Source organism: Acomys minous (assembly GCF_964271855.1).
Source record: "Acomys minous genome assembly, chromosome: 1".
Taxonomy (NCBI): Eukaryota; Metazoa; Chordata; class Mammalia; order Rodentia; family Muridae; genus Acomys; species Acomys minous.
Window position 1 is genome coordinate 58,047,833 of NC_140483.1, and position 20,124 is coordinate 58,067,956.

The 20,124-nt window shown below is 52.0% G+C and overlaps 1 protein-coding gene and 1 long non-coding RNA gene across 4 annotated transcripts; one reads left to right on the forward strand and one right to left on the reverse strand.

Annotated features, from left to right (window-relative positions):
* SLC26A9 (solute carrier family 26 member 9) lies at positions 1–19,689 on the reverse strand. Of its 3 annotated transcripts, XM_084784818.1 has the most exons (20): positions 19,560–19,689; positions 16,897–17,036; positions 16,591–16,701; positions 15,838–16,013; positions 14,335–14,499; positions 13,382–13,534; positions 13,010–13,092; positions 12,209–12,356; positions 11,277–11,390; positions 11,013–11,090; positions 10,318–10,413; positions 8,550–8,656; positions 7,778–7,847; positions 7,568–7,660; positions 7,316–7,429; positions 6,572–6,859; positions 5,565–5,619; positions 4,552–4,694; positions 3,391–3,462; positions 1–2,206 (listed from the first exon to the last, which is right to left on the reverse strand). In XM_084784818.1, the coding sequence occupies exons 1-20, from the start codon at positions 19,682–19,684 to the stop codon at positions 2,159–2,161; spliced, it is 2,379 nt and encodes a 792-aa protein (XP_084640944.1). In that variant the 5' UTR covers positions 19,685–19,689; the 3' UTR covers positions 1–2,158. The 3 variants fall into 3 exon arrangements, with proteins under 3 accessions (XP_084640944.1, XP_084640943.1, XP_084640945.1); XM_084784817.1 differs by lacking the exons at positions 1–2,206; positions 3,391–3,462 and having other exon boundaries at positions 3,481–4,694; XM_084784819.1 differs by lacking the exons at positions 1–2,206; positions 3,391–3,462; positions 16,897–17,036; positions 19,560–19,689 and having other exon boundaries at positions 3,481–4,694; positions 15,838–15,966; positions 16,591–16,698.
* On the forward strand, positions 4,614–6,192 carry LOC311599261. Its single transcript, XR_014779835.1, has 3 exons — positions 4,614–4,704; positions 5,264–5,394; positions 5,901–6,192. It is a non-coding gene; the product is annotated as an uncharacterized lncRNA (long non-coding RNA).
* Positions 19,690–20,124: the final 435 nt, after the last annotated feature.

Here is a 20,124-nt window from a genome sequence, read left to right on the forward strand (position 1 = left end):
TTCACATTTCAAGACCTCTTTATTACCAAAACAAACAAAGGAGACTGGCATTTAAATAAATTATACAAATATCTTGAAGAGGTAAGGTTCGCAGCCTTCCTGGGGAATCTATGTCACAGGTCAGTGTCTGTAAGAACATCCATAGGTATTGAAAATCTGGAACATTCTATTTCCTTGCACCCTCCCTTCCCGCCTCAGTCATGTCCAGGCAGCAGCAGTCTGCCTTCTGCCCCAAGAGTTGCAACTGTGGGGTTTTCTTTGGAACCTTTTTGTACCCCCTCCCCCACCTGTGTTTCTAATCACACCTTCACCATGGGTTCCTAGAGTGTGTATAGACTCAAACAGTGCAGATGCCCCGCCCCTACCCCCAAACCCCAACCCCAGGCCACTGTGAGTCAGCAATTCCTTTCAGTCCAGGGGGGGCCTGCAGGTTAATGGGATATAGACACTCGGTTCAAAGGGGACTTATAGTGCCCTGGGACTCCGTGACTTTTTCTTTACTTCCTGGACTTTGGAGGAGGTGGAGTAGGGGAAGGCAAATCGTCATTGGCTGGGGTTCTCTCTCTCTCCTGGAATTTGGCACTTTGAGTGCTGGGCACAGAGAATCCCAGATAACATTGTCTTTCTACCGCCTTCGCCTTCCGAGTTTGAGGCTTCATTAGCAGCCAGATGGCATAACAAATTCACTGAGAAGCAACAGCTGCAGCCAAGAATGTGCTGGCTCTTTGTCAGAGCCCTGTTCTTTAACTCTATGAAGACTTGCTAGTTCTTAACACACGGACACATAATGAAGGTCAGGCTGAAGTTAGTAACTAGGCCATTTTCTCAGGTTGGACCAGCCCAGCCTATTGGTACAGGGGTCATTACACTTGAAGGAACTTGGAGAATGGTAAGGACAGGCCAGGTTTTCTGTGCACTTGCATGGTAGTTTTCCAAGGTGTGTGTGTGTGTGTGTGTGTGTGTGTGTGTGTGTGTGTGTGTGTGTGTGTGTGTGTGTCCCTAGTTATCTCCCTGTTTACGTGAGAACTGCATTCCCATTGTCCTTTTTCCTAGGGTAAAATGGTCCTGAGATTGTTAACCAGTCTGGAACAGTCCTTCACATCTGTACCCAGTAGTGCTCTGAAGCTGGTTCCTCAGGACTTCCTTCCTCAGGATGTCATGTCACAGCTCTGAGGTATAGGCTGAGAAGGGGGAGTTCTAATGACTGGCTCTTTCCAAGCGAGGACAGACATGGCAGATTTCCCAAGGCGTAGCCAATATGGGCTCTGCGGTCAGGTGGGCTGTCAGGGCCCAGGACCCACCAGTTGGCCCTGAGTTTGCATTAGTAACCTACTTCTCTTTCCATGCCTCAGGTACAGACAGGGTTTCTCAAAAGGCGTTGTGAAAAATCGTTGCTGCCATATCGTCAGAAGATTCTGCAGGTCACCTGTTCCCCAGAAGGGGGCAGCCTCCTGGTGGGGAGGATCCAAGAGGCGACAGGGCCCTGGAGAGGTAGTGCTGCTAATCTTGTGAGTCCTGCCCACTACCCACACTAGAGTCTGAAGTGCTGGACAGAAATGGAGGCCTCAGCGTACACAGGACAGGTGAGAGAAAGGGGCACAAAGACAGAGACTCCTGGATTGTGGATACTGTCATGTCTTTGAGGCACAGAGATGACAGCTGGGGGGGGGGGGGAGACAAACGTCAACATTCTAACCCAGTCCATCCCTGTGCCCTACGGCAGCCCGGAACCCTCTGAGGCTAAACCATGCAGGACACAGACCCATTTCAACTGCACCCCAGCTCAGCACAGTCGCTTTTCTCAGTCTGTTCTTGGCTCATTCTCCAGGCCAGAGGTCAAGGCGTCCATCAGCTGCCATGGGTGGGGCTTGCGCGGTGGAACGAGCTAATTGCCGGGCCAGGCTTGAGTGGGAAGTAGGAAGGGGACCAGGTGGGTTCATCAGACTGTCATCTCGTCAGGGCAAGCTGAGATGGCTGTCTCCCAGGGACTCAGGGAGGGAGGGGAAGGTGGGAGAGAGAGGATGAGGAGCTGAGAGATGGATCTAGTGTCTTGGTGGACATACTCTTCTCTCTATCGCTCCCCTCGTCCTGAGCTTATTGTCCATGGAAATCCCAGGTGCTGGGCGCTCAGGAGGCAGTGTGGGAACCAAATGGGCCCTCACAGGGCAGTCAGGGTCTCTGTGTCAAACATGCTCCCGAACATCTCCTGCAGAGACCACACAGTAAAGAAGGGGGAGAGGAAGGGAGAGCATTAGATCTGCCGGACCTAGAGAGACTGCAACCAAGAGGTGACTATGTACCACAGGCCAGAACGAAGCACCCGGAGTAAGACTGTGTGTGCAAGTGAGCAGGGGAGAGGCGGGCGAGCGGAAGATGTGAACTGGTCCTGGGTGGTGGCATTGTGAATTGTGTCCTTCCTGCCTGTGCTATGTGCTCTTTTAACAGTGTCAGCTCCAATAATAATAATAATAATAATAATAATAATAATAATAATAATAATAATAATAATTGTTGTTATTAAACACCAGCATCAAGATGAGAGAAGCTTTATTATTTCTGTCCCATGTTTTTAATTATGTTTTTTAAAAAATGTGTTGGAGATTCCAAGATGGCACAGAAATCACCCTGTTAGATTTGAGGTGTCGCTCACTTGCCATCAGCTCTCTGAATGACCTACTCAGAGGACCACGAGACTCAAACTCAGAAGGAATGGGAAGAAAGATGCTATATTTAACAGGCCCAAAGCCAAATTTCTCTAAATTCAGTCACATTTTCCTTTAATTCAGAGCACTAGAAGGGTGATAAATTTCCCAGGCTCTACACGGGCACTGACAGCTCTGATTGCTGAGCTTTTGGGTTTAAATGCATATCCAGTTGTGGTAATAATTAATCTCTGCCCCTAAATTGGACCTGATCTTCCCACAATCACAGGGTTGATATATTGGAGAGGTAGGACTAGCAATTCTTAGTTGGATGTGATGGAACAAGCCTTTAATCCCAGCACTGGGGAAGCAGAGGCAGGCAGATCTCTATGAGGTTAAAGCCAGCCTGGTCTACAAACTAAGTTTCATGACAGCCAGGGTTATACAGTGAAACCTTGTTTCAAAAAAAAAAAAAAAAAAGATTCTCCAGAGGTGTTCTCATTATGCAGGATGCCTTTGTGTGTGTGTGTGTATGTGTCTTTACGTGTGTGCACATGTGTGTGTATGTGTGTGTGTGTGTGTATGTGTTGATGCCGAGAAGAGCCATGATCCATTATTATTAAAAGAAAGGTGAAGCCTTGCTACCTTCAAGATTACAGTTCCAAGCTGGAGGAGACAGCCAGCGAAACGCCTTAGATAGGAGCAGGCCCCATTCCTTCTCGCCCTCACCTTTTGTTCCCCTACTCACCTGCTCTAAGTCCCAGTAGCAGGGGCCTTCCTCTTCGGAATCATACAAGGAGAACTCGGTGTCCCCGGGAGCCTGACAGGGAGGAAGTGGGCACAGGATGAGCTCGGGTATCAGAGCAGCAGGAAGGATCCCTGCAGGCCCTAGGGGACCCTGTGTCTCCCTCCTCCCTCCTGCAGGCTCTAGGGGACCCTGTGTCTCCTTCCTGCCTCCTGCAGGCTTCCTTTCCTCCGGACTTCTGTAAAGGTGGGATAATCTGACTCCCTTTTCTGACCTTCTCCACCACGGAGGTGTTGTAAGGGGCATTGTATGCATTGAGTGTGTGTGATTTATACTAGGTAAGTAGAGCATGTATGCAATATAAATTATTTCTATATTGAAAGAATAGTGGGAGAGATGGCTCAGTGGGTCAAGACACTTGTCATCAAGCTGAAGGACCCAAGGTCAATGCCCAGGACCCACAGGGTAGAAGGACAAGGACAGGTTGTCCTCTGGCCTTCACAGACATGACACGATGTGTTTGTCTATGCACATGCACACACACACACACACACACACACACACACACACATTAAATAAACGTTAAAAAATCAAAACTATACATTGCATTTAACCTGCAATAACTGGATATTATCGGTGATATGGCAAATAAGAAGGACTCTCCGAGAGTCCCTGTGGACAAGGCTCATGATCAGACACCTCCCTAGTCTCCCAGGACCTGCAGGTGATGGGTGGCTGGGTCAGGCTCTTCAGCTTTCTGAAGCTTTAGACAGAGTTCTTATGTGTCTTTCTCTCCTTCCACTCACTGAGCTAGTAAATTACACGCGGAGAGGCTCAGACAAAGCTCAGCCTCGCCATCTGTCTTACCCCAACGTTGCCAAGCCAGGACACCCACAGCCACTACAAAAAATAAATGAAGGCAGTGGCTGGCAAGACAGCCTATATAAGTAACAATCATTAAAATTATCAGTTAACCCTAGACAGAAACAATGCAAAGCCGAGTGTGATGGTGTCCATTCTACGGACAGGGCTTCTGGGATTCAAAAGAGTGAGATGGAGGCATTGGTGCTGGAACTCAAACCACATCCTGCTCTTTCTAACGCTCGTTGGTCCTCCTGTCTGTGAGAGTTGGAACCTAGGATTCCTTAGGTGTGCAGACCTTACCTCTTGGAAGCTGCGGGCTGGGTTTTCTCTAGCATCCGCCTGGGCAAAGAGGACTGCATCGTGGATGCTGGGGAACACGTGATTGCGCTGTACACACCCATCTTCAAAGACACCTCCGTGGCTGATGTCATTGTACACCTGGGCTGGAAGGAGGTAGGTAATGTGAGGAAAAGATAAACCTTAGTGGTTTGGAGCTGGTGGGAGGGGCTGGTGGGGAAGCTGAGGGCAATTGGTGCTGCAATATCAGCTTCGGCCAGCAGAGGGCAGTATGCGCTTGGAAATGCTGAGGCCTCAACTCGGTTTTGAGACGTTGTCGCCTAAGAAAAGGTTAATACATCCACAAGGAGATGGTTGCCAATTCCAGCCCTCGAGGCTCAGTCTTCTTCTTCCCTCAGACTTCCAACATGTGGCAGAGCTTTTACCATTATCTCAGTCTGAAGATGGTTTTCTGAGAATGTTCACCGGGGTAAGAGTAACGAACATGCTCATTATGGGGCCTTTGCGGAGCCCTGCCCAGTGGCGTCTGGATATATACACATATATCCCCTTCGTATTTTTCTTGGGTCTGTGTGTGCCATCTGAACTTTGCATCTGTGCAAGTGTAGCCAGTGTCCTTTGCTCTGAGGTATGTCCTTGAGGCTGCTTAAAACAACACCCTTAGGAGACAAGTTCCTAGGAAGTTAGGGTACATAGGTTTTCTGTGCTTATACAGATCCACGGACTTTCTGATTCGGAAAGGAACCCCAAATTCATCCAGTCAGCCCCCAATCTACATGGCTGGGAAGGAACCCCCAGATAGATAAAGTGACTTGGTTGCCTTGACTGGACACACACAGATTGGCGGTGAGCAGATTACGGTTCTATTTACTCTTAACTACATGAACATGCCCCGCCCCCAGGGTGCGCGCCCCGCCCCCAGGATGCGCGCCCCGCCCCCAGGATGCGCACCAACCTATCCCTTCTCCAGCCTCGGATGCCCTAAGTGCCCACCCAACCCCCACCACTTTCCTTACCATGGATGTTCACCAGGAAGATCTGGACTCCAATCTTCCCATAGGTGGAACTTAGCTAGAGGGTTAGGGAGGGGAGGGGAGGGGAAGGAAACAGGGAGAAAAGAAAGGAAAGGAATGTCCTGAGTGGGTCTTAAAAGTGACTCACAAAACACACTTCAGATGGGAAGCCAAACAGACATGCAATCCGCAGGGCCCTGGCAGTCACACAGGCATGAGAGGCAGAGAACACCCCACGACTCTTTGGAGTGTTGGCCCAAGGCCTCTCTGAAAAGTGGGGGCGGAAATGGGGCTCTGCCAGCGTGGCAGACACTTAAAGTTACCGTGGCCTATTTTAAGGGCCAGTTCTCTACTTTCAGGGCTCAGGAAGGCAAGTGTTCGGTGAAGGTCTGGAATCAGGGTCCAGCCTGGAGAAGCCAGCTGAGTTCCACAGCAGAAAGGGGCCTTCGCTGTCCCTGGCTGGTAGTGACATCAGCCAGTACATGCCCCTCTGCTCTCCTGGATCGCCTCCATCTGAGCCACTCTGAGGCATGTTGTCAATATGACATGTACAGGGCCACTGAAAAGCGGTCCGATGGGTCCCTGAATTCATGACATCCCCAGGTGTTTGGCCCGAGTGTTTGAACACTGAGGCTGTGCTGCCTTCTCTCTCCTGGCTTTATTGATGAGTGTGGGAGGGGGCAGCAGAACCAGGGACCCAACTGGCCTCCCTCAGGACCCACGGTGTGTTCTAGGGACTGATGACTCAGGATGGCCTTGCTAGGTGGGCTGGAGATCTGGGAGCTCACCCCAACACTTTGCTGCCCTCCACGTGCCCTGAAGACTGTGTCCACCCTGTTTGCATCTGGGGCAAGGAGTCCCTTAAGTCTGGCACCTCCTTCAGCTAATCCAAATGAGGGCCTGGGGGGGGGGGGGGAAGCGAGGAGGAGTGGGGGAGGGGGGAGGGGGAGGGGGAGGGGGAGGGGGAGGGGGGTTTGTCACAACCCTTCTCCGGCCCCATGAAGCCTCACCTTGGCTAGAGCTTTGATGCCCATCAAGTCCACGAAGCTGACTCCACTCATGTCAAGGATGAGAGTGTGGAAGGTGACGAAGGGTGGGACGCTGGCTAGAGCGTCACTTGTCTCCCTGGGGGACTGAGCAGAGTTGGGCAGCTCACTTGAGGGAGCTGCTGAGGTATCTGGGCTGAAGGTGATATAGGATATGTTGCCATCAGCGGCGGCCGCAGGAGCTCGGTTGTTGTTGGGGTCAGTAGAGGGGGTGCTTTCAAAGTCCTGCTGGAGTTCCTGTAGGGAGACCGTCTGTGGGTGGAAGGGGGGCACGTCAGGGACTTGGCCTTGAACTTCAAGCAGAGGCAGGAGGGGAACATCCCAGTTTGGTTGTGAATATAGGCTTCTCCTAGAGCCCCTTTCTATGGGAGGCATGTTTCTCCCAACCCAAGTGGGAAGAACCTTTCAGAGAAGCCTTAAGTCTTGGCCACTCTGAGTGAGAGGAAACCCTTGAGAGTGCAGGTTTCCTTGTGTACTCGCCCATGCCTGCCTGCTTTTCCCACACCCTCTCCTCACACAACTTGAGCACCTAGGACATTCCCACTGGAGACAGGGCGCAGGGGTATACCCCGGGGAGCTGGCAGCCTTCCTTCCCCTAGTGCCAAGCAGTGCCCTCAGAGACTTCCTGCCTCCCTCTCAAGGTGCCGTAGGTTGGGAGCCAGGGTCAAGATGGGACTAGGCATGGAGGTGGCCCTGGCTTCACTTCACCTTGGTTTTCATGAAGAGAGATTTCCTCTGCTGTGTGGGCATCACCGTCCTCTTCTCCTGCTTCCGGAGATATTTCTGCTTGGCGAGTAATACTTTCTGGGGGTCTATACCTGTCTGTGGGGGAAAGGGCCAACAGCAGGCTTGACCTGTACCTTTGTGGGACGGCCTGCCCTTGGCTCCTAGCCCCTTTCTGGTTCCATCTTCTGGCCACTCTCTCTTCAGCCCTTCTGGTCAGCAAGGACGGAGCCTTACCTTGGCAATGACTTTTTGCCTGAAGATCTCTGAGTTGGCAAAGTAGAGAGGGGAGCAGTAAGTGACAATCTTAACTCCCTCAATTTCCTGGACCTGTGACAGGGACACTGAGCTCAGGTCACAGATAGGTCTTAGGGAGGGGGCAGAAGGAGGGAGGGAGGGAGGGAGGGACGGAGGTAGGTATGTAGGTTCTAAACTTGGATCGCGTACCCTGTTGTAGGTCTTGGGGTTCACGTAGATGTCCGTGTCTATGACTTGAGCCAGCGTGGAGCCATTTCGGCTAGAGAAGAAGAAGAAGAGAGTGAGGAGTAAGGATGCTAACCGCTTGGAGTGATGCTGGACAGGAGAACTCAGCCAGGACTCCTGTCCCTATGCAGCCTTGTTAGTGTTTCTTCCCTGGGGACCTGGGCCTGGTGGTCTGGGGCTAGTCTACAACTAGGCATATCTTGATGTAGCACCCCCAGACTGAGGTTCAAGGGAGGAGAAAGAAAGAGCACACAGATGATAAGCTAGCACTTCCTGGTTCTGAGTTTATAAGAAGGAAGACCAAGTTTCCCCAGCACTCAGCACTGTCACTGTCCACACCACCGTGACCTCCTCTGTGGTGTCCTCGCCTGCGCTGCTGGCTTCTTTTAGAGGAAGAGCACAGAGCCAGTCCTCTGACTGGTTCTCCGGGGTAGGGTCTCACAGCTCTTCTGGAAGGGTGCTGAGTCTCACTTATTCTTCCTCGTCTGCCCACCCCTCATCCCCAGCCCTATAAAACCATGACGGGTTGCTCTGGGGGTACAGAAGTCAGATGGCTTTAGTCTATGCCCACCCTCTTGGCTGGGCTACGTACTTCTGAGGCCTGGTAGCATGTCCCCCTGCTGGGCCCAGAAGGCAAAAGGCACAGGCGCCATGTTAGGCCTTGGCATGAGAGTCTCCTTGCAGACTGGTCCAGCGACCCCATGCTGTGCCAGGGAGGGATGAGGTTGTCACTTACAACTGGGTCTGGAAGACCACAACCAGGATGGAGAAGGCGACACCCACTGCTACGCCGTAGGGCAGACTCAGGAAGAAAGAAGACAGGAAGCTCACCACCCAGATGCACTGTGAGTGAGGAGAGAGGTGTCAAAGGGAGCCTGGGGAGAAAACCTGCCTCTTTCTGGAAGTCTTCTGGGCTAGTGAAGGCCCTCGTCAGCCTGCCCAACTCAGATCTCTCCTTCTGTTATTGCTTCACTTTTGCAATGAGTCATGTGCTGGTCCACTGGTTTGCTTGCCTGTTTCTCTTACACTGAGTGCAACCTATGATTTATTTTTTATTTTTTTTATTTTTTAAGAGCTTGGATTGGATGCAGGGGCCTCATATACCAGACAAGCACTCTACCATCGAACTCCACCCCCTAACTCATTCCAGTGGTTGGCTTAGTTTTAAAAATAGAAAGCCAGCCTTCTATTTCAGCAGAATCTAAAAGTGTCCACAGAGAGGTGGCGTGAGCTGAGTAAGAAGGGCGCGAGCCCTTGGTTCAGGTGCACCCAGGTGCAAAGCTGGGTTCTGAGCTATGTGGCTGGGGGAGCCAGTTTCCTAGTCCACACGAGGGAGAATGAAGTCCACTCTGCAAGAAGCCCGGATGGTCAGAGAGCCATCAGTCCTTGGCTTGTAGTGTGTTATCAAGCAAACGTGAGCTCTCTTCCTGCCCGACACTGCGGTGTCCAGGCTTTGATGGGAACTCAGCTCCTGAACGGAAAGTACGGGGCAGGGGTCCTGGTTGTGTGCATATTATCCCCCAACGGCCCTCAGGAGCTTCTAGATGGTTCCAAAGCAGTGGTTCTCAGCCTTCCTAATGCCGCGACCCTTTAATACAGTCCCTCATGTAGTGGTGACCCCCAACCATACAATTATTTTCATTGCTACTTCATAACTGATGCGGATTGTAATGTAAACATCTGATATGCTTTGGAGCCCAGAGGTCTGGAGCCCAGGAGGGCGTTTCCAGCCAGACGGAGGCACTTGCTTCCTCCGTTGTTGCCTCTGATGGTTGATTTACTTGACTATTTTTGAGCCTCACATTTTGTCATCCTCAGAAGAGTTTGGTAAGTCTTGTCTCAGGGGTATGGTGGGTGGGCTTAAGTGGAAATAAGTCAGCATTGTCAACAACGCTGGCGCTTTTTATCAGTACTGCCTGCGAAGGCACAGCTGCAGTGTGAAATCACACGTGCAGGATGTTTACGTAACATGGTGCTTTCCCATCGTGCTTCAGCTAACCCTCTGAGCCAGTGTATGACACGGAACACCGCAGAACCCCCAGAGAAGCCTAGACGCATGCGCAGGACCCTGGTCTTCTACTTTCATGTTCTAAGGCTTTTTGCTTTGTTTTGTTTTCCAGAACGCTCTCCTTTGATGGAGGAGGGGCACAGAGAATTACAAAAATAACAGATACTAGGCTTTGTTGAGGACACATGCAACCCAGACCACGTGTAGTTTGGTAGCATGAGCCCATCTCCTTCACAAGCCATCCCGAAGCTGAGAGAACGCAATGTTACGTATCTATTTCAGAGACGCGGAAGCTGAGATTTAGAGAAGGGAAAGAATTTGCTATTGGCTACAGAGCCAGGAAGTGAATGGTTGAGGTAGGCTTGAACAAAAGAGCGGCTCTCTCCAAGGCTTTCCCAACTCCCAGGAACTAGGGAGCGGCAGACAAGAGGATTGTGCACCAGTTACAGGGGGGGCAGGGCCATCTGTGGGTCCCCGGAAGCCACCGCACACTTACACAGTCCAGCTTACTCTTCCTCCAGAGGTAGTAGGGGTCACTGAGTTGCTTGAGGGAGTTCTTGAGATTGACAGCTATCAGGGCTCCAAGCACAGCCTGGGGAAGCAGAGCATTGCTTCCGGTCATTCGGGGTACCCCTGTTACCCTGGCTTTCCTACGCGTACCTGACCCCGGAGCCCGGCAGGAACTCTTCGAGGACTCTTTCCCCAAACTCCCTCAACCTTAGGATGGGAAAGCGTAGCTTCTTGAGCCCTACAATTCATTCCGGGCCCAGCATAACATGTCCCTTCTCCCTGCATCCCTGAATGGCTCACATCTTATATATCCTTGTGAGAGGCTCTGTGAGTGCCCTGCCCTCTATCCTCCGGCCTAAGGATTAAACTCCCAGAAAGCCAAAGGTTAAAATCAGCTCTACACCGCTGAAATCCATCCTACAGGGTAAGCTGTCTTCACCGATGATGAGTCAGACGTCAGCCTCAGTCTCCCTCATCCACACAACGGAGGAAAAAAAAAAAATCAGTATTGCTTACTGCTCATGGGGCAATTGACACCAAATGTGATAGTGGTGGCCCTTTGCAATCCGTCTAGTGTTACTCCCACTCTAGGGATTTTGTTTTTTGTTTTGTTTTTGTTTTTTGTTTTTTTGTTTTTTGCTGGAGGCTGTAATTATTCCCTGCTCTCAGCTGTGCGCTTACCTTGGGGAGAGGGTACAGATAGGACCCCAGGACCAGCATGGTGATCATCACCACCAGGGACACACACAAACTTGCCACCTAGTCAGAGAAAGAACTCGGGGTGAGTGGGTACAGAGGTCTCCAGACTCACCCGTCTCCCCAGCCAATCTTTTGGTGGACCGGAAGCTACCTCGGTAAGGATGGCACGTCTGCAGCACCTGGGCTTCTCTGGGACAATTGCTCTGTGGTACATTCCCTACCCCAGCCCTCAGAGACAAGGCTCACCTGGGATTTTCCTCCAGCCCCATCCACAGCCAGCGTGACAGAGAGGGCACAGCAGATAACATGGATCTTGAAAAAGGAGCCGAAGAAGTTGCTACAGCCCAGGGCGATCATCTCCTGTGGAGAGAGGGCAGGGCTGGTGAGCATAGGGACCAGGTGCAGCCAGGCATCTGTGTGAGGAGGGTCAGAGGCCTATGGCTTAAGAGTGACCGTGATGCCATACAACCATGGACTCTAAAGGCTAGCCTCGGGGCTGAGGAGATGGCTCAGCAGGTAAAACACTTGCTGTGTGGGCATGAGGGCCTGGATTCAGATCCCCAGCCCCCATGCAAAATAAATAAATAAATAAATAAAATAAAATAAAATAAAATAAAATAAAAAAGTAAACATGCATTGCCAGTGCGGAGATAGGAGGATTCTCAGAGCTTACTGGTTAGACAATGTAGCTAGTCAGGGAGCTCCGGTTTCAATGAGAGACTCTATCTCAATCAATCAATCAATCAGGTTGAGACATGATGGAGGAAGACATGAGACGTTAACGTCTGGCCTCTATGTGTAGCATGATCTTGCATATACATGTGTATGAACATGTAAACTGTCCCCTAAGACCCTCACACACCCACAAAAAAAAAAGAAAGAAAAGAAAAAAGAAAAAAAAAAGGAAAGAAAGAAAAGAAAAAGGAAAAAGAAAAGAAAAAAGAAAGTTAAAAATAAGAGACCAGCCTCCTAGGTCTAGTTTCCTTATTGCTTCATATCAGCACCAATAGTACCAAGGCTTCCTTCTCTCCGCCTCTGAAGTGCTGAAGGGCCTCTTGTGTGCTCGGCAGGGACTCTACCGCCCTGTTACACCCCCACCCCTCCTACCCCCAAGCCGCCAGAAATAGGCTTCTGTGGGCTCCTACCCCCCAAGCCCTGTCAGGGGCAGCTGGAGGTACCTGGTTCGAATCCACGTCATAGCCGTGCTTGCTGGCCAGCGTCCGGCCCATAGCCAGATTGATAACGTAGCCCACGATCGCCAGGGAGAAGGCTGTTCCCACCATGTCCTTCCACTGCGAAACCACTGGTGCCACTGGAGTGGGAAACCTGCCAAGGGGCCAAAAGAGGCATGGCCCGGGGTGTGGGAAGGAACGGAGCTCGCTCCCACAGTATGGCTTGTCCCACATGATCCCCCTGTCACTCTTGATTTTTAGAGGAAGCCAGGGCTTAAGAGGCCTAACTTTCCCAAGTCCATGAGTGTGTAAACAGGAGGACTTCATTTGTTTGTGCCCAGATTCTGAACTCTTTGTATACACCAATTTTTAGACCCACAGACCTCCAATGCGGTGAGGCCTTGCCTCCTCCCTTCCCTGTTCCAACTCTGGCACAAGCTTTGCGCTGGGCTTCCTGGGTCCAGCGTGCCGCCTGGCATAGCATAGAAGCTTAAAGAATTTGGGTGAGCTTAGTCTCTTCCTTTTCGCGTGGATAAAGAGCGTGTATTATGGCGAAGCGGAAAACCAGAGATGAGTGGATGAGAGAGAGACTTTTTTTTTTTTGTATTCAGTACATGAAACTTATGGGGCCTGGGAGGGTAGCCGCATTTAAGACTCACTTTCCGTGAAGCGGCCATTATCGGGGCCGTGATGGCTTTTCTGAGTCAGGATCATATAGTTTCTAATGAGCTTCCGCCTAGAGCCTCTCGCCTCCCTCAGGGCTCTGGTTCTGGTGGAGGATGGCGTGGCTGAGTGATCTGGACTTACCCTTGTTGGATCTCTCCCACAATCTGCATGTGATATTTTTTTGGCATCTTGCAGCTCCCAGAGATAGCTGTTGCCACTACCACCTGCAAATGCCAGAGTGAAGAATGGGTATTAGAGCTTAGTGGTGGTCTAGGCCAGGGGGTCTTTCCTGTATCTTTTCCCGGATCCCACTGCCTTGCCTCCTTAGGTCAGCATGTGGATGAGACACCTGAGGACTCACACAGTGGCCATAGGACATATTCACATGCGACTTCTGGTCCCGCTGGCTGCCAGTGGGGTGGGTAGCGGGATGGACAGGGGCTCCTCTGCTCACAGCCCCCCTCCCCTCTCCTGATCCTCAGAACCCCATCCCTGGACAGGCAGGGTCCTCACCACAATCATCTCCGTAGGAATGGGGAAGCGAATCTTGTGCATGTAGCGGGCGTTGAGTTCCTTCACCAGTACCAGGACGACACCGCTGACCAGGGCGAAGACGAGTGAGGCGATGTTGGTGTGGGGGAGGTTTTTGCAAATGTCAATGAAGGTCTAAGGGAGAGAGCATCACAGGCTCCCATCCTTTCTTCCCATAATGCCCTGCCCTTGGGTGCCTGGCTCAGGGGAGAGATGCCGCTGGAGACATACAAAGGCAGAACAGAGCCCTGGTTGTGAATGTCATCCCATCTGCAGCTACCCTCTCCCACAGGGTGCACCGGGAGCAAATGCTAAGCCGGCATACTTTCTTATACTTATTCATGCGTGTGTGTCTGTGTAATTATATGCCACATATGTGTGTAGTGATCCACCTGATGTGGAGCTGGGGACTTTAAGATGGCATATTTTTCCTTTTCTTCTCAAGAGTTTAAACTAGGGGCTGGAGAGATGGCTCAGAGATTCAGAGCACACACTGCTCTTTCAGGGGACCCGGGTTCAAATCCCAGCACCCACATGGCAGCTCACAACTGTCTGTGACTCCAGTTCCAGGTCATATGACACCCTCATACAGACCTACATGCAGGCAAAACACCAATGTATATAAGAAAAATAAATAATAATAAAAAATGTTTAAACTAAGAGAGAGAGAGAGAGAGAGAGAGAGAGGCTTCTCAGGTAAAGGAGTTGGGGCCCAGGAACGGTGGTCTCCTTTTCTGCAGGGGTTGACTGCGGAGAATCCCAGTGAGTGCACAAGAATCAGTGTTAGACCCACCCCCCTTCCCACAGTGAGAACCCCCTGGGATCCTCTCTGCCCAGTGACCAAGGCGCTTATCAGAATGAATAGATCACAACCTCCCCAGGATGTTAACTCCGCTCCCATCCCGCCCCTCCCTGAAGGGCATCTCTGGACTCACAAAGACGATGGAGCCTGGCCCGGTATAGGAGGGGATGGTGAGACCAAAGATGTACTTGAGCACGGAGATCAGGATCTGTAAGCCAGCGGCCGTCATGAAGCCCCGGATGAAGGATTCCGAGAGGTAGATGGCGACAAAACCAAACTGCATGAATCCTAAGGCCATCTGGAAGGAAGAGAGTGGACAATCCACGGTGGGTCATCTGATTCAGCGCTTGCCTGACACGCAGCTCGGCCTGGAGGCTCATGCAGCTCAGAGACAGCAGGGACTCAAGGAAAAGAGATCCCTGCAACCGTCCCCTGCCTCCCACTGTGACCTGGGTGCCTGCCACCAGACCTTAGTTCCCTCAGTACCCAGTCTCTCTGTCACCTCACCACTGCTGGCTTCAGTTCCTGTATCTTAAAATAAGCGTGCGTGGTCCACCTCCACTGCCACCTGTTGCCCGGCTGAAGACTCAAGTGTCACACTGATTTTTTCCTCCCACGTGCAGTCCACCACCAGGAGCTGTTAATGCTCTTGGCAAAGTGTTTCATCCTCTCACCCCCGTTCTCCTTCTGTGCCCTCTCCCCTTCCCCACCCCCTTCACTCGACCTGCAAACCATCTTCCTGTAGCGCCTAGGACCCAAGTTGCCTCCAAGGGGACAAACTGCAGACTTTATTATTGGGCTCCTGCCTGCCTTTCTACCTTCCTCTGACCCTCTGCCCTTGAACCACACCAAACTCCCTCCTCGCTGTCCTCTTCCTGTCACGCTGCACTGTCTTGGGCCTCAGAGCTCTTGGGTGCTGGTTCTGCCTGGAGTAGCCCTCGCATCTGTTCATTTAGGCACTGGCAAACTTTGCCCATCTTTGCCTCCTCAAGTCAAATGTCCCCTCCACTCTGAGGACCTTCCTGATATTTCTAGGTTCCTGTAGCCACTTGTCCATGGCTCTACTGTGCCCCTTATCTCACCATGGCACACAAATTTATCTGTTGACAAGCCTACTTCCTCTGTCCCGTTTGGAGGCACTTGTGAACTGGGCTTAAAAAAAAAAAAACAACAACTTATCTTTGTATCCTCAGGACTTAGGCTCAATTCCTTCCTGGCAGAGCAAAGCAGCCAGGAAACATTGGGTGAGTGATGACTGAGTGACAGGGACTCTCTAAAGTGGCTGGCGAACTTGCATTCTGCCACACAACGTCTCTTTCATCAATATCCCAGGAACCCTTTGCACTGCGGGTCAGATAGATGCTCAGCTTATGTAATGCACCTGGGGCTGGGGCTGGGGCTGGGGCTGTGGCAGAAGAGGCTGGAGGGGCGGGGGTGCGGGTGCTGGCAGAGATTAGGGGTTCCCCAAGGGGTATCTGAAAGCCACCGGGCAGATTTTATGCCCAAGGCAGTTCTCTCAGTGGCACGATGTGGTGGAGACTCTATGCTGGGGGCGGGGTTGAGGTAGAGGTAAGGTGGTCTGCCATCTTCTGAGGTGGGGTCAACTGGTAGGGTTGGGGGCGGTCACGCTTCTTACCTGGATGACAGCAGTCAGGCAGGCAAGTGTCGCTGACACATGCAGCCTCTCTGCCTCCATGGCCGCTGTGTCCACGTAGCTCTCGTTGGTGGCATTGTTGAAGATCTGGAATTTCGACTCTGGGGCCAGCTGCAGACAGATGTTACCCACCAGGATGCTGATAACGGCAAAGGTACCTGCGGTGCCCCACCCAGCCAGCAAAAGTCAGAAATTTGCAGCATGCCCATAGAAATGACCAAAGGGTCCAGCCCAAGGACACTGTACCAGCCCATTTGGATGGCTCCCTATGTTGGTCTCTGCCAGTGCAACTAACAGCAGCCATAGCTAAGCTGCCACAGACTCTTCCCCCCAGATTGTATACATCCTTGTTAACAGTATCTCACTGGACACCAACTCAGAAGTGCAAACAGAGCCTGGACCAGAAACCAGCCCCTGTGTCCAGGTTCTTTTACTTTTTCCCCATGTGACAGCAGACAACTCCAAATATCCCCGCAGTGGCCTGCTCGAATCTGTTTGGTCTGCGGAGCATAGGGTACGTCTTGTTCTGCCTCAACACTTTACTCTCCTTCCTGGGAGCGGGGTGCGACAGGCTATGCTGATGGTTTCGCCAAGGTCGTCGAGGCAACCATCCTTTCCACTTGGATCAGCATCAACTCCAGGGGAATGAAGGTGGAAACTGAGCCTCCTCCGCCATTCCCTGAGTGTTGGAGGTCCAAATCATTGTGCCTGCCTGCCAGAGGGGAGAGACCTTACCTGGCACCATCTGGTGTATACCCCCTAGGAAGAAGTAGGTCAGGAGGGGGAAGAAGGATGAGTAGAGGCCGTTGACGGCAGGAAGATTAGCCAGCAGTGCAAATGCCATGCCTGCAGGACACAAAGAGAACAAGGCTCAGCTCAGGAGAGCATCTGGTTCCCAGGGGTCCCAGAATGGGGGGGGGGTAGAGATGGGGAAAGAGCAGGAAGGAAGGAGTGGCCAGCTAGGCCTGGCTGAGGTTACTCTCTCTCTCTCTCTCTCTCTCTCTCTCTCTCTCTCTCTCTCTCTCTCTCTCTCTCTCTCACCTTGTGGCACCTGGATGCATCCCCCGCTGAGTCCACCCAGCAAGTCAGGGATAATATAGTCTTTGATCTTGTACTTGGGGAGCCACGAGAGCACAGGCAGCAGCCCGAACACGATGGCTTTGAGCTTGGTGGAGGAGCACCTGTAGGAGGAGAGGGCAGGTTGCAGAGAAACCGTTTGGCTCATTCACTCTCGGAGCACTCAGTATCCAGAGGCCTAGCCCTGCCTCACAGGGTGTTGGAGAGAGGAAGTTGTGCTTTAAACAGAAGAGCCCAGCCACGAAGCCTGGACATCACTGTTGGTTCTGCACTTGGGAATCTATGGGGCTTGGCAGCAAGCTCTTGACTTTATGCCAGCTCAGCCTTCTTGAAGTGTCAAGTGCCTTCCTTCATTCCTCCCTTCCTTTCTTTTTCTAAAGGTTTATTTATTATTTATATATTGTTCTGTCTGAATTTTAAAAAAAAGATTTATTTATTATTTATACACTGTTCTGTCTGCATGTGAGCCTGCCTGCCAGAAGAGAGCACCAGATCTCGTTATAGATGGTTCTGAGCCACCATGTGGCTGCTGGGAATTGAACTCAGGACCTCTGGAAGATCAGCCAGTGCTCTTAACCTCTAAGCCATCTCTCCAGCCCCAAGTCTTTTTCTTTTTAAACTTCTCAGAAAGGTAAGCTCTGTTGTCCCTGTGAGGTGCGCTCTGCCAACCTGCTGTCCTCTGACTACAGCGAGTTTAGCATGGGTGTTCACACCTGGCAAAGCATCAGAGTGAAAAGAGAGATGGGAGAGCCGTTCCTTGACCGACAGGGTAAGGAGTATCGATCTCTTCTCTGTTTGTGGAACACCCTGAGATCCTTTCATGGAAACTCAGGAGTAAGCTTGAACAAGGGCTTACACACCCAAGGGTGACAGCCAGTGGATTGATGACTTGGGGGTGGGGGCCGCTTTTCTTCTCCCAAGTGGGGGAAGTCAAATGTTCTGGGTCCCTCTGGTGACTCATGGGTCTGATTAGGCTTCCTTTCCTGCCCCGCACCAATCTTGACTCTTTGCTGTTGCTCAACAATAGTCTCCCTGACACTGGGGCCCCTGGATGTCACCCAAGACTGAAACTAACACAGACAATGCTTTGTGTCCTGGAAAGTTTAGGCAGGTTTTTTTTTCCCTGTTCTGATTAAATATTCTGTAGAACAGCATCTGCGGCAGCCTCTGTCAGCTCAGCCTCTTCCGGGGTTTGAGGTGCTTCTTGCACCCGGGATGCGGTGAACAGCTTAGTGCATACTGAAAGCCTTGTGCTGGGAGGCAGCAGTCCTGCAGGCTTGCCTGTGGCAGAGAAAACTGGACTCACCAGTAAGCAGCTGGCTGGGCAAGGAATACCCAGCCTTCTCGAACCTCTGCCATATGTCAGGCAAAGCCACCTGAAGTCTGATAGAAGTGCTGGAAAGAGGTCCCGGACAACTTATAGCAAAGCCTCAGAGGCCAGGACAGGAGTGGAGGTCGGATCAGCTCTCCAAACACCCATTCGTTCGTTCATTCATTCATTCATTCATTCATCCACCCAGCCAGTATTTATTGGAGCACCGCCTGTGTGCGAGGCACTGTTCCAGGCTCTTGTGCCAGCGACATGGGAACTGTTAGTTTTCTGCCTCTCTTTATAATTCAAATCATCCCTACCCTTCAGGAAAAATGTCAGATCCTCCATCCCTCCAGCAAGCAAACAACCCGAATGTAATCTCCCTGGAGACAAAGACTGGCTGAGCCCATCGGTCTGAGGAGGAGCACAGAGCTGCAGGGGTCAGGTCTCAGACACTGGGCACGCAGCTCTTGAGTGTCACTGAGCATGCGATGGAGCCTCCCAGCAGAGGCAGGGCTGGACCAGGATTTTTAGTAAAGACTCTAGTGGGTGATTCCCGCGGCCTCAACCAGTTCCACCTGTGCCTCCACTTTAGTTACTGCCGGTGACCTCAATCCAGGTGACTGAATCAGCTGTTTGTTTCCCCAAGGGAGCCAGGGGATGTGAGGACTGCCAGAAAGACGGCTGGGGAGGTAGGGGGAGGGGGAAGCCCGCGGCCTCAGGCCTCTGGGGTGTGGGTATGGGCCACTGTATACAGCCCCTTCCTTTTAGGCAGTGTTGCTCCACCCACCACCACGGTCCAGGGACCCGAGAGTGGGAAGAACCGGAAGGCTGGTGAGGTCCTCTTCAGTACAGCCTAGGAATTTAGGGCCTCCTCTAGGAATTCTTTGAACCAGATGAAAAAAAAAAAAGGACTATCTAAGAATGGATGGGGGGCTCAGGGGATGGTGCCTCAGGTGCCCTTTGGCACACAAGGAATGGGGCATGGAGGAGGGGCTCACATGGCCCCCCCTCGGTGTTGTAGCACACCCATCTACAGGTCATTTGAGGACCCAAGAGAGGTGTGGGAGGAGACCCAGGGTAGGGAGCAGAAGGACCCTACTGGCCTCTAAAACAGCTAGCGGTTCTTGATCTTCCTCCCCATGCTCCCAAAGGGTCTCAGAGTACTTGAGCTTGCAGGCTCTTGCCTTCAGGGTTCAGAACCTCCTTTCCCCCTGGGCTTCCCTAACTCCTTGGTCCAGGAGCCCTGGCCTGAGCAGGCTGGGTTTTGGTGAGGAACAGAAGAAAGGGGAGTCTGGGCTCCGGGCCACATTACCTGAAAGTGTTGCGAAGTTTCTCTCCCACCGGGTAGGTGCGGTCCTTTTTCTCGAACTCGTCATCGAAGAGGGAGAGAGAGTAAGCAGCTCTGTCTACCACGTAGCGGGGCCGGGGCTGGCTCATGTCTGGGACATTGACAAGCTTTGGGAGAAGCAGAGTGTGGAAAGGTAAGGGGCATCCCTTCTCAGAGACAGCTGGGGCCTTCTCTCTCTGGTCCTCACTGCAACAGAGATTTATCCCAGTCTTCCCGCCCCCATCCAGTGAGGTGCCTCCCTTCCTCAGTCAAGTCTTTCCGCCAGACTCACTTCTTTTGGTGGCCTTCCTTCTCAGGCACTGATGATACACACACTCGCCCTGGCTGTTTTGCTTGGCGCCTAGCACGTGGCTGGCACTCCACACCTGTGACATCACTGTCACTCCTGCTGAACACCAGGCAAAGAGAAGGTGGGGAGTACAAGGACAAGCAAGAGTCCCAGCTGGTTTCCGGACATTAATCCTATTCCCCTTAGGCCAGGATGGCTCCACAGACTGCCTCTCTCGCCCCAGGCCTCTGTTTCCCTGAC

Bases quoted from the DNA above. Each gene is read 5' to 3' on its own strand.
- SLC26A9 (XM_084784817.1), bottom strand. From the start codon at position 19,684: ATGAGCCAGCCCCGGCCCCGCTACGTGGTAGACAGAGCTGCTTACTCT. The intron at 16,702-16,896 runs GTGAGAGAGAGA...TGTGTCCTGCAG, and splicing joins ATGCATCCAGGTGCCACAAG to GCATGGCATTTGCACTGCTG. The intron at 4,695-5,564 runs GTAAGGAAAGTG...ACCTCCTTCCAG, and splicing joins CTTCCTGGTGAACATCCATG to CCCAGGTGTACAATGACATC.